At 34.3% G+C, this 24,714-nt stretch overlaps 1 protein-coding gene across 3 annotated transcripts; it reads right to left on the reverse strand.

The window, feature by feature from the left end:
• Nucleotides 1-2,132: 2,132 nt before the first annotated feature.
• On the reverse strand, nt 2,133-24,110 carry LOC121407181 (cGMP-dependent protein kinase-like). 3 transcript variants are annotated; one of them, XM_041598154.1, is made up of 17 exons: nt 24,031-24,110; nt 14,496-14,525; nt 11,183-11,253; nt 10,613-10,730; nt 9,830-9,904; nt 9,548-9,636; nt 8,722-8,884; nt 8,331-8,414; nt 7,673-7,815; nt 7,126-7,186; nt 6,731-6,854; nt 6,126-6,241; nt 5,102-5,222; nt 4,609-4,685; nt 4,098-4,187; nt 3,637-3,777; nt 2,133-2,359 (listed from the first exon to the last, which is right to left on the reverse strand). In XM_041598154.1, exons 1-17 carry the CDS (start codon nt 24,055-24,057, stop codon nt 2,222-2,224), a joined length of 1,668 nt encoding a protein of 555 aa, XP_041454088.1. In that variant the 5' UTR covers nt 24,058-24,110; the 3' UTR covers nt 2,133-2,221. The 3 variants fall into 3 exon arrangements, with proteins under 3 accessions (XP_041454088.1, XP_041454073.1, XP_041454080.1); XM_041598139.1 differs by lacking the exon at nt 24,031-24,110 and adding an exon at nt 17,430-18,760; XM_041598146.1 differs by lacking the exons at nt 14,496-14,525; nt 24,031-24,110 and adding an exon at nt 12,395-13,312.
• Between the last annotated feature and the right edge of the window lie 604 nt (nt 24,111-24,714).

Genomic DNA, 24,714 nt, shown 5'->3' on the forward strand with positions numbered 1-24,714 from the left:
CTTCCCGGCAGAACCTCACGCTTCGTGAATTCTTTCGTTCCAGTTTCAATCCGTGCATTTAATAGTTATACTTGAATATATATTACCACCCTTAATTCCTGCCTTTATCTTAATTTATCTTTTCTTAATTTGCTTGTTGATTTGTATGTTTACTATATTGTGACGGAATCGACGGGCCTGCCGGCAGCTCGCTCTTGTCAGGATGCATTCTGCCGGCAGGTTTTTGCCACTTTCATTTCCAAACTTTAGTCGCGGATCCGTTTGGCAGAGATATACTGCCGCAGTTGACTCTTGCACAAGCTTCGATCCTGTCAGTACCACCACCAGGCTACCACTAGACGGCTACAACTCTTGCTGTCGGCTCTACAGCTCACTCGACCATATACATCTAGCTTGTGTAGTTAATCTCTCTCGACCATATGCATCTGATTCCTGTATCCTTGACCATAGGTACGAGACATTCTGTAGTCAAGCTCTCACGAAGACGCATCATAGTATCATGCTCGGTGTCCGTCTGTCTGTTAACTTTTCTTTGTAAACGTGATAATTACAGTTGACTTAACTTAGGCTCATATCATTTGGTGTGTATGATACTAGCATGGATCCAAGGAAGCTTTATGATTTTGAGGTCAAAAGTCAAGGTCACAGTGACATGTTTTAATCTTACTCTTCTGAAGTCCTTGTAAACGCAATAACTTTAGTTTAACATAACTTAGGCTTGGTGTGTAGAATACCAGCATACGTTCCAAGAAGCCTATTCATCTTGAGGTCAAAAGTCAAGTTGTCACCTTCCATTTTTCTTGCTTGACCAATAACTCTGTTTTCTTACAGGCGGGTGTATTATGTGCTCGCCCCAGCAACACTCGTTTTTTATTGGGAAGAGGTGCATTTTCATATCAAATAAGGTTAAATGCTCTTTCTAACCCTTTTGCTCAGAATATGCCATTGTGTCAGGATTCATTTCTTTTTATTATTTCGGATGATATCAAAAAGCTGGGGGGGGGGGGCAAACTGCTCTTTATTCTCTATTTATGTTCCTTTTTTCCATCTCTCTCCTTCTCTCTGTCTGTCTCTCCATCTCTACCTCTCTCTTTACATAGCTTCAACAAGGATGTGAGAGTCTAAATTATTTTGCTGATTCCAACCATTTTTTTTTCAGCTTATTTCAAGCTTTTTGTGATCTTTGTACAAAAAAGTAGGAGCTTTTCCAATTTCAGCTATTTTTTATTTGTGGTTTCTCTCTCACCTCCACTTCAAGAAAAGACTTACAAAATAGCTAATTTTCCAGAGACATAGTCTTTGATTTTATTCAGTTTTCTTGAAAGACATGTCACAGTATAATTGCACTTAGAACCTTGCATAAGAAATCAAAAGGAAAACATTCACTAAAATCACGCTGGTAAACCACACACATAGTGAGCTCGATGAAATTGTTACATTTCCTACAAAATTTGCATATTTTCATTGCAGAATACCTCAAAGGCATATGTTGTATTGATATATGGAATGGTTACATGTGTTTATTTCTATTTCATAATATGTCAGATGCATATGTATCTGTGTCCAAACTCATTTTCATTTTCCTTAATAATCTTCTACCTTCAATAATCCTCATTACATAAAAAAAAACATATTTAACTGATTTATCAAATCAATCAAGGATAATTTGAATTGATTAAAATATTTTTATTTACATCATTTGTGTCTTTATAGCTGGTAATATTCTTTGTTATCTATATTAAATAGCACTGGGAATGGGCAAGATTTAAACATTTAGTATAAACAACATCATTACGTTCTGGCAAGAGAATTTGGGTGATCAAACTACAGCAATGAAAACATTTCAAGTGATTTATTCGATCATTTATATCCTGCATACGAATCAACAGCTTTCTGATAAACTGTATCATTCTACCAACCCTCTTAATGTATACAGGCATATATGAAATATTCATTTTATGTGATATCATCTCTTTAAATCAATGTCCCATTCTATCTGTTCCTATGTATGTTGAAATGTCATTCACCCACCTACCTACCGTCCTATCCTATATTTACCCATCCTATCTATCTATCTATCTATCTATCTACCTATCTATCTATCTATCTACCTATCTATCTATCTATCTATCTTTCTTTCTATTTATCTATTTATCCTATTTACCAGTCCTATCTATCTATCTATCTATCTATATATCTATCTATCTATCTGTATTTCTCATTATCTCCTTGGTTGTACAGGTCTCTTCTCTAGTTTCTTGCTGTATATCTCTTTGATGACTCTGTTCTTATATGTAGCCCATGTCCTGGCTTCTTCTAAAACCTCTCTTGTAAAGTCTATTGAAGGGTAATCCACCGCCTGAAATAAAAAAAATGAAGAAAAACATATATAATGTTTTTATTTAAACTCTTCATTCATTCCTTAAATACTTATACATGTATGTACTTGCACAAGAATTAACACTTTTGTCTAATGAAAATGAATCATATCCAACTGAGAAATTAACTGCACCCCGAGAAGGGCATTTTCATAAAGACCCAAATTAAAAAGATAGTAGAGAGGGTTTTTTTAAAGTGTTTGATGGGGAAAGAGGGGTGTAGGGTGTATATGTGTAGGATATGTGTGTGAGAGAGGGAGAGAACTTCTAAAAATATGTTGTCATAGGTGTGTGTGTGTCTGAAAGAGAGGTGTGAGTTATGTGTTAATGAGACAGAGAGGTAAAGGAGGGTGTGGGTTGGTGTGTATAGTTGTGTTTGGCAGGGTGTGTGCGTGGGTGCTCGCCTACAAATGTATGTTTATGTTAAGGTCTGTGTTTGAGAGATAGATATTGAGAGACAAGTCAATCACGGAGGTAGTACAAATGAAATGATAAAGATTTTAACAGAATGTGTTTACATCTTCTTTAGATAGCTACAATGGTGAATTCTGCCTTAAATCTTTAATGCCGCGAATCTCTTACCCCATTTTTTGCCATTTTTTGTTTCACCTTTTAAAATGGTTGCAGTTGCTCCCCAAGTCTTGAAAACTTACATTTCTCTTAAAATTTTCACAGAATTCACCTAACGTGTGCACAAAATCCTTCAATTTCACTTTCGAAAATGAAAAAGCGTCTCAATAATAACAAGCTCGGTGCCTTCACTCCCTCACTTTCAGGACGAGGAAAAATTCTGCATATGGTCATGTCTCTTATGTATTTTTTTCTGATAGAATCGAATTAAAATTCAGCTACTTACATTGAATTACGAGTTGGGAGAATTTGTTAGGTAGTATATCAGTTTCACAATCTTCATTTCAATTCTGACAATCCTTCGGTAATTAGGCTGGGTTTAAAATCGTAACAAATTTGTAAGGTTGGTTTGGTGGTGATTTTTTTCTTTTTACCTGATTGCTAAGAAAGCATGAATGCTTGTAAGCAAGCAACCAGAGGACCGACGGCTTAAAGTCCCCTCCGAAGGACCTGGTACTGAGGATTAATGCCTTACCAAAGGGCACTAGCGCACCAAGTGGGAATCGAACCCGGGTCACCGGAATACGAATCCCCCGCTCTACCGACTGAGCTATCCCGCCTCCCTTAAAATGATTGCGGCTTTTTGGGGTCAAGTTTACTTTTGTATATTTGTGTTAACATTTCTCACCAACTTGCTCGCTGTTTTCAGGGTGGTAGATGTCACATCGCTTGCGAAGAGTCTCTTTGATACGAGAATGACTTCAGCTCCATCACTGATCAGGCATAGTTTAGCCTCGGGCTGGGTTCCCGGGAGAAGTGATTCGATACCCTGGTAAAAAAAATAGATTAGAAAATAAATGTTATTGACAAGAGGGGATTAGCAGAAGTAGACTACGTCTTTTATATTAAAGGATAATAATATGCAAATACAAAGTAATTTTGTTGATTTTAATTGTCATTTAAATGTTTCCTTCAAGATCATACAAGATGATAGGAAATTCTTCAACAGACAACAAAACCTCTTAACATCTGCATGTTAGGAGTGTTAACAGGCCCTCGGCGCGCCTGTATATTAACAAGTAAGGAGGATTCTTTTAATGATATCAGTATGATTCTCTTTTTATTATAATTGAAAATTAAAATACTCACGAATGCCATTCCTGTTTTCAATGTTGCAAGTCTTGCAAATGTTGTCTTTATTTTGCCGGGTGGAGCATACTCAACTGGATTCTTCTTCTCCTGATGATAGATACGAAAATAATGATAATAATTAATAGATCACAAAATAACTACAAAGATTGATAAAAATTGTGAACACATCTCCAGTTTATTTTACCAATGAAAAACAGAAAACATTGAGAAGAGAACTTATGCCAGAACCCCCCCCCCTCTCGAAGCCCACATTTGCTTACGTTTCAACCGATCCACCAAGTCTTAAAATACAAATCGTTTAACTTCTATTTAAAAGGGTAACCCCACATCTCACATTGTCACTACTTTTGTTTTTACCAATACTACAAAATCATAATGAAACAAAGATACTACTTTTGTTATCAACCTTCAGTTAGATCAAAGGTTGCATTGATAGTGTCCCTCACCTTAAAATGTTATATACATAGAACTCAACTTTATGTACAATTTGATTTGAAATTATATATACCTCCTTTTGTGAAAGAGCGTTTGCTGACATAGTAACTCTTCTCCATGTTCTTTGTAGTCCCACCGATTTACTCTCAGCTATAAGGGGAAAAGGCAAAGTGATGATTAGTTGATGGAAATGTAAATATTGATCAAAAGATGTCAAAACCATTCTATGTGTCGTAAAATCAATCAAAGTTGTTACCGAAATCCCGCATAATCTAATTTTAAGTTTCCCTACAATAAAGAGCCCATATTGGGGGTCGATTTGCTTATGTGCAACAGATAATTTCGCAAATATCATTATTTTACCACATTCGTTGTTACATTAAGACTAAAATGGCAGACGTGAATGTATGTTCAACATGTTGGCATCGATGATAAAGTTACTATCAATATTCGGTTTTTCAAGTAACAGATTCCTGGAGATTTATGTTTTAAAAAGATCATCACACATTATATAAGACATAAAAAGAAATTGGAAATCACAAATTGTGCGAAGTTTGAAAACTTACTTTCTATTTCTTTCTTCTTCGTTGTAATCATCTGATCATCTTTTAGTAGATATCTGGGTGATTCCTTTGTAGCCATCTGAACGGATTTTCTCCTGTCTTCAATATAATCGTTAGTTGTGTCCTTTGGAGAGAAATGATACTATATAAATTTAAGGCGAAATTACACCAACAATCGCCAATATGAAGCAGACTATCGTGATAGGGGAAAGACTTCTGTTATGAATGAGGTATACATTGTAATTTGATCTATCGGCAAATGTCTTCTTGATCACGGCATCCTTTGATATTATGATAATTACCATGTCCATAGTAGCATGGTTCAAACAGCCATTCGAAACCAGGATTTCGATATTACCAAAATAGAAAAATTGCCGTTGTAGTAATTTTTTTTCATGCAACGGGACCAAAGACATGAATGATGTCTTGAGCGTTTGCCTTTGGTTGCTTTAATAGTATTGCGTGGTGCCAGCAGTGGGATGAAATACAACACGCAATCTAAAACTACTGTGACTGTCACTCCACGGGAACCGTCTCCTTACCGACCGATTGCAGGCCTTATACCATTGGAAATAATATCTGGTGGGTGTTTCATAAAGCTGTTCGTAAGATAAGAGCGACTTTAAGAACGACTGGTGATCATTTCTTTCGGTAAATGGTATACACCATTGGCGATGGTTTAGCGCGTAAGAAAGGTTCACCAGTCGTTCTTAAAGTCGCTCTTATCTTACGAACAGCTTTACGAAACGGCCCCCTGGAGTCAATTTCGCAATGTGGCTGTGGCACGAATGATTGATAAATCTTACCTAGAAAATCAGACATGGGAAAGAGATGAAATGCTTCGTTTCTACCTTAGTCACCAAACACCAACAGTTAATGAATTCAAGTGCAAATAGGAAATAATATATGATATGAAGCACTATTCAAGTTTTGAATTAATCTGTTGAACTTTTTGTTTTGTTTGGTTTAATTATATTTCGTAGAACACCTTACATTAATATAGCTCTTATGAAAATTAATTTCTTACCTCGACATTCATGGCGTTCATAGAAAAGAAGTTCTTTTCTTTTTTCTCAGGAGGGTAAAGCTTATTCCTGGCAGCTGCCGACCAACTCCGACGCTTACCGGCAGAGAGTACGGCCACTATTAAGAGGAAAAGAGACAATGCATTATTACAAACCGGGTCACAAAACAGGAATGACAAAATAGGGATGCCGTTCTTGTGAAAATACTAGGAAATATATGAAGATTATTATGTCTGCATACAGTATAAATCGCCGTGTGTGGCGTATAACATCTGGAGACTTTCACTTAATAAAGCATGTGAAAATGGAGTGTGTAACGACATTCTCTTTTGACAGTGAGTCTCATTCTGGCTTACCTGGGTGTGTTATAATGGAGTGATATGTTCATTCTCGCACTACACCGAGCTCAATCGTATAAAAATATAATTCCTTATCAATCATTATGAGAACATTATCTAATTACCCAAAATAAAAGTATCAAAAGAAGGTGCTACAACATTTTTGTCACAATTATGGTAATTATTGCAATCGATAATCTTTTGATACATATTAATTTTCAATAAAACTAATTGAATATATACTTTATATTTTCATGAGTTTAACTTACTGCTTCTTTTAATAGCTGCATCTTTCTTCCAGCTCTCATCATGCATGAAATACCTGTCAGGTAACTGGCCTTTTCTGGGTAGAGGCTTCATCTCTCGAATTTCAGCTACAACTGTACATTTACCCTGTGAATAATATTCATATAAATATCACTTTTATTCTTATCCAATATTATGCCGCTTGACATATTCCAGTCTTGCTGTTAACAAGTCAAAATATGATACTGACATATAAACAGACAAAGCAAACATCTTATACATTTTAGAATTACTTCTTTTGAAATGTAGGATGAAGAAAAATTGATTTTGGTATCAAATTGTCAAACGATCAACTTTAATTTTTAACGGATTCGATTACTCTTAGAACTATTTAAAACAAACTAAGATGACTTATTACCTCTTTGACGACGTAGATGTACTCGCTTGACATTATATCTTCAGTGATAACAATGCCTGGCCTGTTAATAAAAAGAAAAATTGAATAAATATACTGTGGAAGTTTATTTTCTTCTTGAGGGATATACCACAAAAATTGCTCAGCATTGAGAGCCATGACTTGGGTTCAATATCACTTTTGAAATTCGGGGTCGAAGGAGCCTACCCCACTCCAACCAATTTTTTTTGGGAGTAAGACAAAATAATTTGGTAGACGACTGGTCATCAATCCCAGATCCGTTCCCAACATCATGTATGTTGAATTTTACGATAGATTAATACCATTGATCCTGTGAAATCGATCCCACAATTCACCCGGGGTCCGTTTCAGAAAGAGTTGCGTTTAAACGCAAGCCAAAAAATCAATCGCAAGTCCCAAATTTGCGCTGCTGATTTTTAGAGTTGCGATTGATTGCAACTCTTTCTGCAACGGGCCCCTGTCCAAAAAATTATAAAGATTTGTTATAATTCGAACACCGACTATAAAATCAGGAACTTTTCAAACTTACTTGAAGAATTTAGTATAGATAGCTTTAGGTTGATTCTTGAGTGTTTCTTGAGTTGCTGAGATGTATATATCATGGGAATGACAGAATTCAATCAACTCATCACGCTTCTGCTCTAAAGGACGTTTGATGATGTTATCAAAATCCTAAACAAAAAAAAGGTCACGAGAAATATCATAATACAATCATAAATATTACACTCTTATGTAAATCCGCCTTTGTTTCAGATGTATGTCGTTTAAACGAATATTTGTGGGGTACTTCTTCCCGACATAAATTTGCTAATGAAAATTAACTGAAATTTTCATCTAAAAAAGATATGAGTTTGTTTTATCTACAGATGTTTGTCATGGAGATAATTGTGATTTAGGTCAAGCCAATCGGGAAATAACCACATTTCAAATATACGTATATTTCTGCGTTGCTTCAAATAAAAAGGTGTTGTATTCCTGTTTCATTCAAACTTTATTGTTGCATTCATCTGATAACCGGACTGGTTAAGTAAGCAAAACAATTGCTTCGTTTTATCGTTGAATAATGATTAGGACACATTACACTTGTTGTGAATATGTTTGCGTTATCATATATGGGAAAATTGCTGACTTTTTCGCGTTCCAATTTGAATAAATATCTTTCTTTGAAAGAAAATATACATACTTACGTCTTTGTTAATGAGAAGTACTTCAACTTCATCCTTACAGACAACGCTAGCTGAACGAACTGTGTTGTGTAGTAGGCTATACTCCTAAAATAAAACATTAAATATAATGAACAAAGTTTATAATAAAGTGTACCTGATGAACCTTACAAATAAATCAATCATAATTATTGATATGAATAAATGAAGATAGGTTAATTGTGGAACGATTCTAGCAGTAAGGAAAACGTATATGAAATACCTAAATTATAAATTATATGAATAAGTATTCAAATATAGAGATTAATAATAAAATAATGGATCAAAGAATGAATTGAATTATAATTTACAAATAAGGCTATCAATAACAATATTCTTATCAATTAAAAATTATCATCGCTGATATAGTGCTTACTCCGAACGACTCCCCTGTTGTCAACTGGGTGATAGTCCTAACAAACGTCTCTCCATTCCTAGGATCATTCTCTTTCTGGTTCACTAAACATGTACCAGATAGAATGATATAGAAACCAGAGGCCACGTGACCTTCTTTAACCACAATCCGACGAGGCTCGAACCTATAGGATCAAACAACCAACGTGATCAAAACATGAATTTATTTATTGGGTTCTTATGCAATCTCACTGACATACATTCATTTGTCGTCATTATAACATGTATAGTATTTGACAACTGGGGCTAACAAATATGCTCGAGGTTAAGCATATGATAAATCATATAGATTTATATAGTAGACTCCCAGCTCATTAACATTAATTAGTAAAATTTCTACTAGTGGAACAGTTTCTTCATTGAAAATAAAGGTATATTTTTATAGAAAAGGATTACCATCGATATTTAAACAAAAATACGATAAAAATTAATTATTGTTATATATCATAGTTTTGAAAATGATTAAAATTCGATGATGAGTTTTTAAAATTCATTTATTTCAGTAGCAGATAGAAGGTTACTAAAATATAAATTAGTACAAGATATAAAAATATCAACAAAATTAAACAATAACTAGATACGAAATTACAACTTTAGATGTTTTTTAAGCTGTTTTTCTTTCATCGAAGAGGTATATGTACTTTGTATATAGGCCCATTACCTGCAGACGTATACAATCAGTCAATTACCTTTATTAAATGTTATTGTTTGAGGTGATACCATTCGATACTAATGATGGGTGTACAAATTTCTTGTTCATCAAATTTGCACAAAAAGTTTATATTTACCTCAAATATTCCATATATTTTGCGAGTGCAACCTGCGTTTCCTGCTGATATTCTGTAAATGCTTTGTTCTTCCTCAAGAGGGCCAAGACCTAAAGAATTAAAATAATTTCAGATTATTAAACATGTGTATCTGATTGGTGTAATCATTTTCAAATTAAACTATTTTCATGCATCGTTGAATCACGTCAAAATATAGAAGATGATATTTCTTAGAATATTGTTAAACCGATTGGTTTTATTAGGATGATGAAATTGTGAAGAGTAAAATCGGGAAAAACTCACCACTTCAATATCTGCCCTTGTCCTTTGCTCTGGTCTAAGAGAAAGAATGTTCTTCAGTTTCTCCGATCCTCTTGTCTGCAAAAAATGATAAATTGATAAATGGGAAAAGAAAAGAATTATAAAGCATATAATGATAATTTTCCAGCAATTATATAAGATAAATTTAGGAAAATATTGCCACTTTCTTCCTTGATGAAATTAAATAATTAACATAAAAATAGAGAGAGAGTTCGCTATATCAAATCTTTGTTTCCATTGTGAGTGTGCTTAATGGCGTTAACTGGTAGTTGCGGGTATTTTTCTTCATCTGCCACTGATTTCATTGTATTACTCTATTTTTAAATATTTATATTTATTATGCTGGTGTTTTCTGGTTTTATAGTTATAGTTGTCTTCTCTGTATGTTGTATGTTATCTTTTACTCTTTTTACATTGTATAATATTGTAATATGTTTGTATTTTAACAAGGCTCTCTTGTAAAGCGGTTTTTTGTAATGAAGAGACTACCCTTGGTAATTAAAATAAATAATGTCTGCGTCGATCTTATATTTCTATGAGTATTATATTCTTTATTTATTTTTTTTTAGTTCTTACGGAGTCGCTCCCCTACTCTCCTTATCTGCCCCCCTCTACCTTACTCTTCAATAATTTCCATCAAAATCCCCTTAATAGCTAGTAATATTCAGGCAATTTCAATCAACTAACAAGATTTTTCCCACTTGAAGAGATAAAAAAACATTTCCCCGAAAATATGACTGATCAAAATGACAAAGATTTACTTACTACTCTGAGTTTGGAGAACATGATGAGATCAAAGGCAAGATTCTGTTCTAGATCAGCTCTCAGATTCAGATGCATCTCATGAAGAGACCATTGCTTAGTTGCTTCGTCTTTCACATAACTTTGCAAAGAATGAAATATATTACACAATCATTATAAAATAACGCCAAAATAATGATCTGTCCTGATTAAATGTGCAACAAAAAATAATTATCTGTCCTGATTAAATGTACAACTAAAATAATTGATTGGTGATGACATCATGAATATATATGGAGATTTAAACAAATTAACCTTCTTTAAAAAGAATTATGGATATTGATATGAACTTGTGAAAAGAAAGCGCATTTCATGGTGCAGACGGTTTCAGCAGACAGAATATCTTTTTAAACAAAAGTAAGTTTGAAAATCAAATTGAATCGAAATCGAAGAAAATACCAAGCTTTACCAAATTCAATTTTTAACAAATTTACAATATCCCGAAACTTATTACAATTTGACACACTATTATGTCGTCTTTTGTGACATAGGCATGCTTTAGTTAGATTGTGAGTAATTTGAATGTTACTTTACCTTTTCATGGCGAGACAAATCCCAGCTATGACTCGAACTGTTTTACAAACCCGAAGAAGCTTTTCCCTCGCCTGTTAGAAGAGTTGGATGAGATGTGGATCGTGGACGAAAGTCAACAAGGAAGAAAGAGAGGGAAAGAAAGGGGAAAGGAAAATGGTGATCATTGTGGCATGTATGACTTATTACCGTTCTCAGATGACTAAAATGTAATACGTGTAATGAAAGATAATATAAACATAATATAGACATATTCATACATAATTTGTCTTTAGAGTGTACTACATTGGATCTGTATGTAACCTGAATAAACTGAAGCAGTGGTTGTGTGTGTGTTTTTTGTTGTTGTTGTTTTTTACTTTTGATACATGTATATGGAGAAATGTGATGGTGTCAACTTATATCCAAAGTTGCTAGTTCTTATTTTGCCTTGAATCACCAATTGAGTTTGAATACAATCGATTTTGGAATTACTTTATACGGACTGGATCAGATATGTTATCATAGTGGATATCTTACTCTAGTTAAACATTTATTCGTAACAAATTTATTTGGTGTCTATCTTAAGAGATCAATTAATCCTACGAAGATCCGTATTTGTCTTACGAGAGATCCTGTGTGCGAAAAGATTTAGAGATGACTAACATTTTGAATAAGTCACATTCCGTGGAATGTGTTTGAAATGCAAATGAAAAAAGCCACTAAATTAATTTTTAAGTTTTGGAATATTCATGATTCAAGATATATTCTATATAACAGTGGCGTAATGAGTCAAATATCTTGAGGTACACCAGATATGACGTATGGAGCAAAAAATTTGACCTTTTTAAAAAAAAATGTATTTTGTAATATATAACATTCTGACCGAGAATATACAGAAAATAACAGATCTGTACGCCAGTGCAGTGGATATAATTAAAAGGGCAATCAACAAAATAAATGAAAATGTAAACGTGTTAAAAATACCAGGAAATTTTCTTGGGCTGTATATAATTTTTTATCTGCTATTTGATGAAGCTTCAATTGTGAATATTGTTTTTTAATTCTACAAGTGTTTTACTGATTATTTGTGATATATATATATCTATCGTTGATTTTACTCTTGTTTTCGTATTTGAAATCTCCTTGATAACTACAAATTGTACACAAGTTTTACAAAGTTTGTGCCATTCGTCACCACTGTATACCGCCAAAACTGGAGATCCATAAACTCACCCCTTCCGACGGTCTCTCTCCATATTTCCAGGTTATATATTCACTTTGAGATACGGCATTTCTCCTTCTAACAATTACTTTTTTGATATAATCATCCCCGCTCCATCCTTTAAAAACGGGATGCATTGATTTACCAGATACATCTCGTGAACGACGGTCCTTTTTAACACATCTGATTCCGTCAAAATCCAAAGATTCGCATTGCAAATCGGGCGAAATCATTGTCAGTCCGATTTCTTAGAATAACTTGACAAGGTGGAGACGTACATGTAAGATTCTTTCAAAGTAAATGTTTGATTTTTCCAAATTAAAATTAGTACATTCCCCGTAAAAATCATGTATAGAATCAGTATGTTCGCATTAATTTAAAAGTCACATGCCAATACGAGGGACAAGGGTGTCCGTTCCCCTTAAATGAAACGTGAATTGTGATATCAAAATGGCGGGTGGTAATCTTTTGTAGTAGCTGGTGGTGATCTGATTGATTCAAAGACAATACTGATCTATACATTGTTTCAAAATCAAGGTCTTTACATTCTGATTAAAATATCGATCAGATATTATCCAAGAAGACAAAGTCGATGAACCTCGTCCGAAAATTCAAGAAATAGTCTCGATAAGATCGTAGCATAGCTGTCACTGAGGAACTGATCATCCCAAAACTATCAAATCCTCTTTGATCCACCAGTTCATCGAGCCTTTTCACGAAAACACCACCAAACCTTCGAAATTAACAACCATGGAAGTTCGTCTAGACAAACAAACAGTCATCACCGGTTTAAAGGAATTCATTAAGTAGCCATTATTGGCTTAATGAACCCTTGTAGGCCCTGGTTTCCCCGGAACGAAATTATTCAGTGGACACCAACACTAATGTACTTGAAAATTATAATTAAAACTTCTGACAGTATTCCCTCGCAAAGAAACACGGAGGCCAAAGGAATGTCAGTAAATAAAACTGACCGTCCAATACCAGCCTTATCTAAGAACTATCAAATAAGAACATGGTCGTTCTCTGCACGTGACTAATACATGTTGAATCAAGGAGATACCGGGTTGCCTACAATAATCTTGGAAGAATTAGATGACGAAAATGTGATCTGAGGAGCGTTTCATTTTTTTTATCAGACAGTTACCATAGTAACAGTGCTTCTCAGCCAATCAAACTCAAAGAAAAGTGTCAGATCTGACTTGTCGGACGAAATTAAACGCTCCCCAGGACAGACAACTATAAAGCTTACAAATCTGGCGATGATGGTTGTTCACATCATTTTATTTGGCGCAAATTAAAACCTTCAAAGGCGTACACACTCCTAAAATATATATTATATCGTTGCCATATTTCTGGTGGAAACCATAAGTCTTGGCTAAAGCTTTGACCCATTATCATTATCGCAATTTGTAATTATGTTTGGATTTTTAATATTTCATTTCGTTTATTAATCCATTTTCAAAAATTACAGTTTGATTTGTACATTTTGACATACAAATAACAAAACCTATTTCAATTATCCCCGCACAAAAATTATATTCAAGATTATAACATCAGGTTGGAACTAGTAGAGGCTGCTAAAAAGCGGAGGTAGTAGAGTGCAGCCTCCTACTAAATATTCTTGTAGTAACTTAGAATATAAAAATCAAAATAACAGCTTGAGCATAAACCAGTTAAATAAAAAAATGAAAATGAAATAACGGACCTCACTGATCAACAGGAAAACGAAAGAGATGGATAAGTGTACATCACATGATATTCATGTTTGATTTGAAATATATATATATATATATATATATATATTGCAGTATATATTGTGTTTGTACTTTGTACAACTTTGGATATGATCATCATTAATGAGATAAAACACCTCATTTGAATTCATATAATGCTTTTGTGTAACTTTAAACTTAGGGATTAAAGCATTTTACTCACTATGACAATACAACTATTACCATATCATCATCGTAGTAACAGAAAAGCCGAAACGCGAAGCCAAATGGCTTTTCATGATTAGGTTTTTTTAACTTTACAGCTTAACATGGAAAATCTTTTCAATGTATTCAAATTATATTCGCTGAAAGAAGTCATAACAATTCTTTCACTTACCGTTTCTGCTGGTCTGTTAAAGCGAGTATTCTGTAAGTAAAATACAAAGATTAGATAAAGGTGATTTTGTCTATCAACTGTGTGAACGTTTTACAGATAAATTAAATAATTTTTTAACACCCATCGGATTTAAATTTCATTTACGAATACAAAGAAAACATAAATCAAAAGTCTTATGCCTACTAGGCATAAGACTTTTGACTTAAGTGAATTGAGATATATGATACGAATAAATTGACGATTGTAATGATAAAACAAAAACGAAAAAGATGGTCAGTTTAATTCAATTATTATCGTGATTAAAGATGAGTATTTGACAAGTGGATTTTAGTTCATTTTTAAAGATAGAGAGGGCCCATTAACTCCAGTATCGGCGTATAGATGGAGGGCGGCTTGATTCGGGGCCAGGGCACTAGACCCCAAGCGTTCCACGACAAAGAAGGGGAAAACAGAAAAGAAGGAAAGGAAAGAGAATAAAAGTAAAATAGTTTTCTGAAATCAAATAATTGGACTTAAGGTTGAAAATGTACGCACGCTCGCCACTTTTTAGTTATTGTGCCCTATATAAATATTATACGCCATATTGAACCCCCTCAATTTATTTGGCTCATTACGCCGATGCTTGACTATATAAAGTCGCTGACCCATTGGAATGTCATGGTGTGAGATCTCAAGAATTCAACACTTTCAAAGTCTAAGTGTATATTTGGGGGCAATTAACGGAGAAACCACGTAGCAGGACCATGGTCTCATTCTCTCAGTGTTCTCCAAACAATGTACTGTCGGAGAAAATCGAAACGAGAAGGGTAAATCCATCAGAGGCAATAGAAAGTTACCCAGATCGATAATGGCGAGGATGAAAGTCTTCAAGAAACCGTTTCATCCTATAGAATCCTCTCAAGACAAAGTTGATATAAATAAGACAAACTATGACAGGTACAGTCAATACATTCTATTCAGTGTTCTATACCCCTACATGCCTGCATCTTCATCCGGGTCTGTTAAACACTACTCTTAGATTTCGATGGCTTGCAAAGAGAATGTGATAAATAATAGGCTCTCCCTAAAAACGATGCTGTCTTCTATTGAAAAGCAAATATTGTTTTGAAAAGTATGATGTTTGATTAGAAGCGACTCGGAAGTTTTTCATTTTCATTCATCATGTTCTATATTTCATAAATATTACACAAGTCATGCGTGATTATATCAACAAACAAAATGTTTTTAGAATGTTGAAAAATAAAAGCAACAAAGAAATCTTATTAACTTCACTGACCCGAGTCCTGCATTGTCTATATACTTTTATTTATCTTTCATTTTTATTGCAATATATGTAGTTTTCTTTTTAAGTTCAATATATGCCAATTTTGAAAAAATGTACTTCTACTAAAAAGTACTGCATTGGTCGAAAACGGATAATACGTGAAATCATCCGTTTACATATCACATGGTGGAACGTTGTGGTATAGTGGATTGAAACATAGGGTCGTGTGTTCAAATCCCAGCCATAGCGAAATTTCCTTTCGGCAAGAAATTTATCCATTGGATCCAGGTATGGTGAATGGGTACCCGGTAGGATTTATTCCTTGAACGCTTTAGGGCCTATTAATATGACGGCTCAGCTATACAACCGGGGTACTAGTAATCAAAGCGCATTTGAGTATATGCACATATAGTAATTGCGTTATACATGTATAAAGCGACATATTATACTACTACTACTACTACTACTACTACTACTACTACTACTACTACTACTAATTCTACATAGGCCCCTAATGCCGGCACAGACACTCATATGATTGGGGAGTTGACAGGATGGCATTATGCACTGAGTCTTTAAAGAGTGTCTTTCTCATGCCTCTCTTTAATTTTCCTCTCACTCACATGCACCCCATTCACAGTATGAACCAAGCACTGTATCCATAACACAACTCATATGCCCATTGTTGCCTTAAATTAATTTCCTACAGTGACCACGAAGAAGCCCAGTCTCCATGGGATAACACCCAAAATTGTCTTATTTCGATTTTAGTTATTCCCCCGAGAGTACAACCAATCGAATCAAACCATTATCAAACGTGTCGCAATGTGCGTCAGCATGTTATAAAAATCAATTTGTTTAATTGTGATGTTTAAAACGTCAAGAATGTTACCAGATTCTTTTGGAAGATGAATGCAATTTTACTGGGAGAGAGTAAGCTAGGATATGAGGTTTATGCGTGAAAGGTCTCCAGCTACCAAATCAACTATCAATAAATGTCATATTGTAGCAAATTTAGGGGATGCTGTCGTAGAATTAAATGGAAGAAAATCGTTATTCTTAAAAAAATAAAATTGCCATTACATTTTATATGCCTCCACTCGGAAATTTAGAGGTAATACTCCATCACTGTCACTTTACTCCGTTCTAAAATGATTAACCTTTATTTTAGTTTATAAAAAAAGATTTGTTTTTACCAGTTTGCCATTGTCAAAGCTGGTAAAGAAGGGGTTGAAGCCAGTAAATGAGAAGGATAAGAAGGGGGAATAGGAAAAGAAAAAGATTTTACAAACATAAAATCTGGTAATAAAGAAGAAGAAAAGGAAGAAGAAAAATTACAAGAAAAATAAAATATTCTATTTCGTTCCTTTTATGAATGTTTCCCCCGAGTCCTAAATCTCGGACCTTGATAAAGAATTTTCAACTTTTATAACTTTATCAGTGTCAACATGGAAATTTAGCTTTCACATTACAACATATATTAGTTCTTCTTCTTCTTTTCTTGATTATCAAAATAGCAAGGTTGTTAATTATTTTTTTTATTCAATTTCCTCTTCTATTTATTTCATATAACCTCAATCAACTTAAAATGTAAATGACTGAGCAGTGTCCACGAATCCTTTCATTCTTTTCATTCTCTTTATTTCATTTTCTTTTTTTCTTTTACTTACCCTATATTGGGTCAATCGTTTCAATCTCTCCTTCCGTGCTCGACGAACGACTGACTCTCCGTGGTGCCGCGATGGCGACGGTGAGCTTCTCCCATCAGTTGACGCAGAGCTAAGACTCCGTGCACGACTACCAGCCATTCCTCCAGGCGATACAGCAGCCATCATAGTCACGTCAAAAACGCTCTGTTTTCGATTTTCGTCACCGGTTTTCATGGTTTTGTTGGAAGTTTCATCCTGTGGTTCTACCTCTGGTTCAACGATCTTTGTCATGATTGCCACCTTTGTGTCATTTTCTGTTTTCTCGACATCGTTTGATCTATCATCGACATCAGCGGTCACGTGCATTCGTGCTCTCGTGGTTAATGTTGGAATGCGTCTTTCATCCGTTTTGCCATCTTTGGTGTCTGTAGATCCAGAATCCCTTGTCCAACCATGATTGTTTGTTTTAATATCATTTTCATTTCCGTCTCTGTGGCCAGTAATAGTTCGTGACTCTTGGCCAACACCTTTACTCTTACCAACAATAATCTCTTCAACGTCGCTATCAATGGTCGAGTCTCGTCTCCTTGATATGGATGACGACATCCGTCTGCTTAGTCGACTGCCAGGTCGACTACTCCCAGGTCGACTTCTGGATGGTAGACTGTCGGGTCGTTTTATAGCGTAACCGTATTTTTCCCGATCAGGAGATCGATGACGTCGAGCGACAGGGCTAGACTTCGGCCGACCTTGGCGATATTTAACCATCTGTCTTTCTCTTTGTGTCGACGTCGTGACGCAACCTGCTGTTTGAGGTCGAATCCACGGTTTTCGATATTGGTTGATGATACCGATTCGATCTTCTCTAGGAGTACAGGCTCTACTCCCTGGTCTGGACTCCTTATGATCATTAAAATGCCCCTCCTGTTCCACGGCATGGTCGTCTAGCTTCGCGGTGTTGTGTTCGTCATCCCCTGTCACTGCTGGCGACCTCGGGACAACTCTGCGACTCGCAGGTGGGTGATTTAAAACAGTCCCTGAATATTTTTGGTGAAAATTTGACTTCTCCATCACTGACATTTACCTAAGCGGGCTCAGGAGCAAGATAAGTAATTCCTTGTAAACCTTAAACTCACAACGAACTCGAAATCGAATTTCATGTTAAGATATATTGTTAAACCGTTCGTGTGAAGTCGTCAAGGGTGCCGCTATCATGTCCTGTTTCACAGCTTCTGAAAGACATACACTTAACATGATAATTGTAATCCAAAGTCCAATGAGATATAGTTACTTGTTGGTTTTTCGCGTCGTTCTGTGAATGTCCCAAATAATTCTCATTCCCTTTCAAAATCGGGAAACGGGTCCAATGTTTTGTCCAAGATCCCGAACAAGGAAGATGATCCAAGGGAATATGGACTTCCGTTGGCGATTAATCAAACTTGAAGACGTTATCACATGTCAATCAGGCCATTCCAATAACTGATTGATTCGAACAAATGTGAAATTCAGTCCAAACTTCAATTGGCAATAAATACTATTTACGATCTGATCATTAAATGTTCCTTCACCACTCTGTTTATTTGTTGACATATATAAGTTGCCTTTTCGACTCCTTCACTCGATATGTTTCCAGTATAAGTTGCATGGGGGTATAAGCACGTAGTAGTTGGATCCGGGGGTCCCTTTCTTCCTATCTTCTCTAGCGTATCACTGTGCTTTTGAAATGAAAGGGTTTAATTCCTTTATTACATGGTGCACCCGTCCCCCTGTGTAATGAATGGGACCAAATCCAATAAATAATAACCTGATATGCTCTATATGATTTGAAATGGGCGCACTTTGTTCCGTTGCCCCGGTGATAACGGGACTGTGTGGGAGGGGAAATCATAAATGAAGTTTGACAATGTTGAACTTGAATGAAGTTTGTAAGGTGATGTTTTGTTACTCGATGTATATTGTCTAGACTTCCCCCTAAAAGCAAAAAAGGGTGGAATTGTTAACCACTATTTAAAGCAAAATAATTTATAATAGATTTATAATAAATCAATGATAAATGAGTTCTGAAAGTTTTTTTTTTATAGCGAATAATAATTGCTAAGGATACTTATTGTCCTATGAAACTTGTGTAAAGAAGAGGTTGATTTTCAAGAAATGCAGGAGTGACGACTAAAGAAAAAAGTGTAACTTTTCAACATTAAAAAGAGGCTTTGGGGAACTGTGTCATTTGAGTGAATATCATTTAAAGGCAATGTAACCAACACAGTAACCTAACGAGACAAACATTTCGGGGGCTCGATATGGTGTATCGCGTAAAATTAAGAAGAAGCGAGCAAAAGTTTCGACATTTTTATTACGAAAATCAAAGTTTGTGATAGATTTTGACACAGTATTCAGAAAATAATAGCACATTGCACTCTTATCCATTTCATTTTCGTTCCCCCTTTTTTGGGGGGAGACCACAAGCCCCCCCCCCCCGTCTGTACATCATGCTGTGTTTGAGCAAGAACTGGCAATATCTTTGGATTTTATATATTTTTGTATTTTCAATAATTTGGATGCAATTAGCAATGACAAATTATAGGGTGGACAAGATTAAATGAGCAAATGGGTTTAATGATAAATGTTGTTAAACAACCACTTTAACGATCAAGGGGAAAAATTGACTAATAGAATAAGTTACTGTTTTTTATTTTTTAATTAAAATAAAGGTAGGGCCTAAGTGCATAAGTGCAGGAGCACATGCAATTCCTCAAAGATATAATTATATTTCAAACGGTACGCCGTTTTGATCTAGATAAAACTTGCATTATGTGGTACATTTTTTTCAATGAATGAATGAAGATATTGCAAAGGGTGATACAATTTAAGGAACAAAATTGAATACTTGCATCAACAAGTTCTTTCAAGTTGATCAGGACATTTATTCCAAGTGATTTTAAAGATGAATGAGTAGGTTATTTCTTAGATATATTAATGGACAAGTCCACCCCAACAAAAAGTTAATTTGTATAAAAAGAGAAAAATTCAACAAGCATAACATAAATTTCATCAAAATCGGATGTAAAATAAGAAAGTTATGAAATTTTTAACTTTCACTTATTTTCACTAAATAATTAGTTATATGCAGATCCCGGTCGGTATGCAAATGAGGGAACTAATGACATCACTCACTCATTTCTTTTGTATTTTATTATATGATATATGAAATATTCTTATTTTCTCCTCATTGTCCTGTGAAACAAAGTTCTATTTCTTCCTGAACACGTGGAATTGCCATTGTTTAAAATCTTATGTTTCAGTCAAGTTGGTATTTGTCAAATCTATAAAAATTGAAATATTGTATGTCAAACAATAACAAACAAAAGAAATGTGAGTGAAAGACATCATGAATTCTCTCACTTGCATGTGACTAAATTGTGCATGTAACTATTTTGTGAAAAATAAGCGAAACTTTAAAATGTCATATCTTTCTAATTTTACATCCGACTTTTGATGAAATTTTCAGCATTATGCTTGTCTGATTTTTTTTCTATTGATTTAAATCAACAATTTTCTGAGGTGGACTTGACCTTTAAGTTTCTGGTTTTGTTTAAAATCTTGATGATGGTAGGCTTATCAGGAGAAAGGTTGGCCACTAGTTGTCACCTTAATTGTCTCCATCATTTGGTAAATCATGACTTCAAATCTTCTATAATATATAAATGAAATGAAATGAATGTGGCATCGTCCTATAATGATTCTATAGAGGTTGAAACAAACCACAAACAAACAAACTAATAGAAATAAAGAAACAAATTCATTTTATTCTACTGACCTCAATGACTATGTCAAGTGGCTTACATGAAATGAATTATCCTCGACAGTCCATCAATATTTGACTTTCAGCAAGGTTATAGTAATCAATATTTCTATAGGCTATCTCTTTGTCTCTATCACCATGATTTTATCAACAACATGCGGTTCAGATGCAAGAAATCAATAACCTTTGACACGTAACATAATGATGATGTCACGCATAAATAATTTCCAAACTGAAATACCCCTTCTATCCTTACCCCCAGTGCTCACATGAATTCTTTAATTTATCGATTTATACTACACATGCAAACAATAAAACATTATACAATGAAACACATTATTATTGACACTTAAAAAAACTATTAGATCTATACTGCAAAGTATTACTTTACCAAAATAACAACTTTGCTTAATTGGATATGACAAGCAGAAATAAAGAGTTTATTTTATATTCCAGTGTCAGTTTTCCTATACATTTATGACATTTCTTCTATCTTATTTATTTTACTTTGATTCGCTTTTATTATTCTCCTATGCGTTTGTGAAGGTGTTTTATTTCTTCAAACGAAAATAAATACAGTAGATTTTGATAATGAAGCTCATATAGATAACAATTATTATTGTTATCATAATATAAACTGTAAATGATATGACTACATTACGAAATCACTTTTATTGCACTGATTTACGTTCTCCCTCTTTTCTTTTTGAGGACTTATTTAATTTCAGTCTTTGATTTATAATGATTTATTTTTGATTGTCCTAAAAAAAAACAGAAAAAATTGCTATATGCACTTAAAAATATTCATCACTATATTTTTTTGTAATTATTGTTATTTCTTTGGATTTCGATTTTGTTTAATTGACATTTCAACTATGATTTATGTTATAAAATGCAGAAATAATACGATATCAATGTAAATTGAAAATTAATAACGCTATCGATTGTGATTCACCGAAGGACCATATCGTAATTAAAAAAAGATAAATTTCTGAAAATACATTTTATGATCTCTTGCTGCCTGAATTGTAAAATATGAGTTTAATGATATGAATAACAAAATTAGACCTGGTACACCAGGTGAATATTAGATATCGTATTAAAGGGCCACTTAATACATTTTTATTCAACTTCTACTCAATTGTGCCCCCTTATACATGGCCCTGGGAAGCGGGGGGGGGGGCTGAAGCACCCCCAAGATTTTTCACAGGGGGTGCTGCGTGTATCATATTCCATAGGCAGCACCCCCTGGAATTCTGGTAGGTGTGTCAAATTTGAGAAATGCATTGAAAATTGCCACCATTTTTTGTTTTATTAATTTATATTTTTAGCTTGTCAAATTTCTTGGGACCAAAACGATCTTCAGTTTGTAGTGAAAACTTTTACTTTGTTGCTTGTCAAATTTACTTCAGCACCGGTCGGCCCCATCAGCAAAATAACACGTTCCCAGGGCCCTGCCCTTATAGAAATCAAATATGTTCCCTGTATGAATGGAAGAAATTTTTCACGCCCTTCTAGTATCAATTCATATTTGAGTCTTTGGGACAATAATCATCAACAGTAATTATGGACATTAACTTACATTGACAAATAATATGTGACCTTTGAATTCACATTCCATTGTGTATGACGCATGGAATGTACACATGTAAATATGATTTTCAGCATATTAACTACAAGTAGGATATTTTATTCTTGATTGAGGCTATTATCATATAACGACTCTTAATCATTATTGGTTTTCTCATCAGAAAATTAATGATGAGGATCAGATACCATAGTTATAATTTAAAAACTAAGTCTTTCATTTGAATTTATTATCTCCCTCTATGCTGTTATTCGTTCTTATTCATTTATTTAGCTCCCTTTATGCTGTTTACTCTAACGCTGACTTTTATACCTCAAAAGAAAATCTTCTCTATCCGTTGATTGATTAGCTTCTAAAAACCCCATTTGATTTGATTTATTGTTTTTGTAATCTTTGGGTTACGACGACCCAAAGTTGGAATCGTTAATTGAATTTCTCTCTCAATGGAATAGTATGGGTATATACCTTCGTTTTTATTTATCACACTTATTCAATACTTAAAGAATCATGTAAGGGCAGTCGACCCATTGTGGTGTCTCCCCTGAATCTATAGGGATGTAAAGTTTAGAATGAAAATAATACTAAACTACTAAAATAATACAAAACTAGTTCGGTTTGTTCGAGGCACCAGAAAAAAGTCTTTACCACTATCCTCCAACATACCCCCCTACTAATTAGACACTAACAGTTAACAATCGTTTCATGTGCTGTCTCTTTTAGGCCTATATTAATCCATAATAAATTGCGCATATGCAGAATAAATCACATTATTACTCATTGTTTCCATGCGCCTGATGTTAAAAAAAAGTTGACTAAAGGTAATGAGGAAATTATTTCCAATCTTCCATTTCAACGACTTTCTGAGGTAGTTAGACCACAATCCCACCAAGTGCTATAGAAACCGATTTGAACTTATTTATCTCTCCCTATTTGACATTATTTTTGACTTCGGTTAAATACGTATATCTTCATTTATGTGGAAAGAAATTGCCAATTGCGCCCGTTCTTGAAAACTTCGACAAGCACATTTTTCGTTTTCTCCTCATCTTTTTTTTTTTCATTATGGATAACTGAATTAGTTTCACAAATCATTTGATACGTGGCTACAAACTTGTGATAATCAATTTCGGTAACTGAAATAGGATGACAGATCGATAATCTCTATGATAGTCTGGCAAATTTATATTTGACAAATATAATTATATTCGCCCCATGTAATAATTCTGATAGTTTACCTTATATTTTTTTGGTCCGTTCCTCATAATTTAAACAAATCGTCCAGCATATATTCCTATCCTAATCCTCGATTATAGCTGTAGTTGTTTTCTTCAAGGCTAAGCGTTATACCTTCTACTCCCAGTCTTATATTTGACAAGACATTGAACATCTTGTTTTTCTTCTTTGTATTGTTGACAAGTCAATTATGCGGCTTTTCTTTTGTTTAGTATGTAACTGCAGTGATCCGTGTAAACATTAAGACAATTAACAATGGTATGAAAGAAAGTATTTGTGATCGTTGCAAGGTGGAAAGAGTCTCATTTGGGTTTGTGCTAGAAGTGACATGTGCAAGCTCCTCTGTATTTGAACCTCGCCCCCATCCCCCAATGAAACTAGAGAAAAAATATTATAGAAAATATCACATTTTCATTTATCCTTATGATATAACACATTCATATATATTTATTTTACACCACACTGTTAGAAAATTTATCCTTAAAATAAAAGAAGTTCCAGCAGCAGTCTCGAGAACACCTGTAATCTTACCAGATTGTGTAATCTTACATTATATCATGTAAACTTACAGGAAATTGGTATTTGGTGTATGGAACCTTACATTTCCTTGAATAAAACACACTTTTTCCCCTTTTTAAACAGACCTGTTCTGTTAAATTGCAGAAAAATTCCTGTTTTATGAATTT

This window comes from Lytechinus variegatus, chromosome 1, assembly GCF_018143015.1.
Source record: "Lytechinus variegatus isolate NC3 chromosome 1, Lvar_3.0, whole genome shotgun sequence".
Classification (NCBI taxonomy): domain Eukaryota; kingdom Metazoa; phylum Echinodermata; class Echinoidea; order Temnopleuroida; family Toxopneustidae; genus Lytechinus; species Lytechinus variegatus.

What these genes read in the sequence shown, in the direction of transcription:
- LOC121407181 (XM_041598139.1), bottom strand. Translation starts at nt 18,488, where the DNA reads ATGTCAGTGATGGAGAAGTCAAATTTTCACCAAAAATATTCAGGGACT. An exon ending in CAACAGGGGAGTCGTTCGGA is followed by an intron (nt 8,415 to 8,721) that starts GTAAGCACTATA and finishes GTTTTATTTTAG; the next exon opens with GAGTATAGCCTACTACACAA. An exon ending in ATCTATACTAAATTCTTCAA is followed by an intron (nt 7,187 to 7,672) that starts GTAAGTTTGAAA and finishes TTTTATTAACAG; the next exon opens with GCCAGGCATTGTTATCACTG.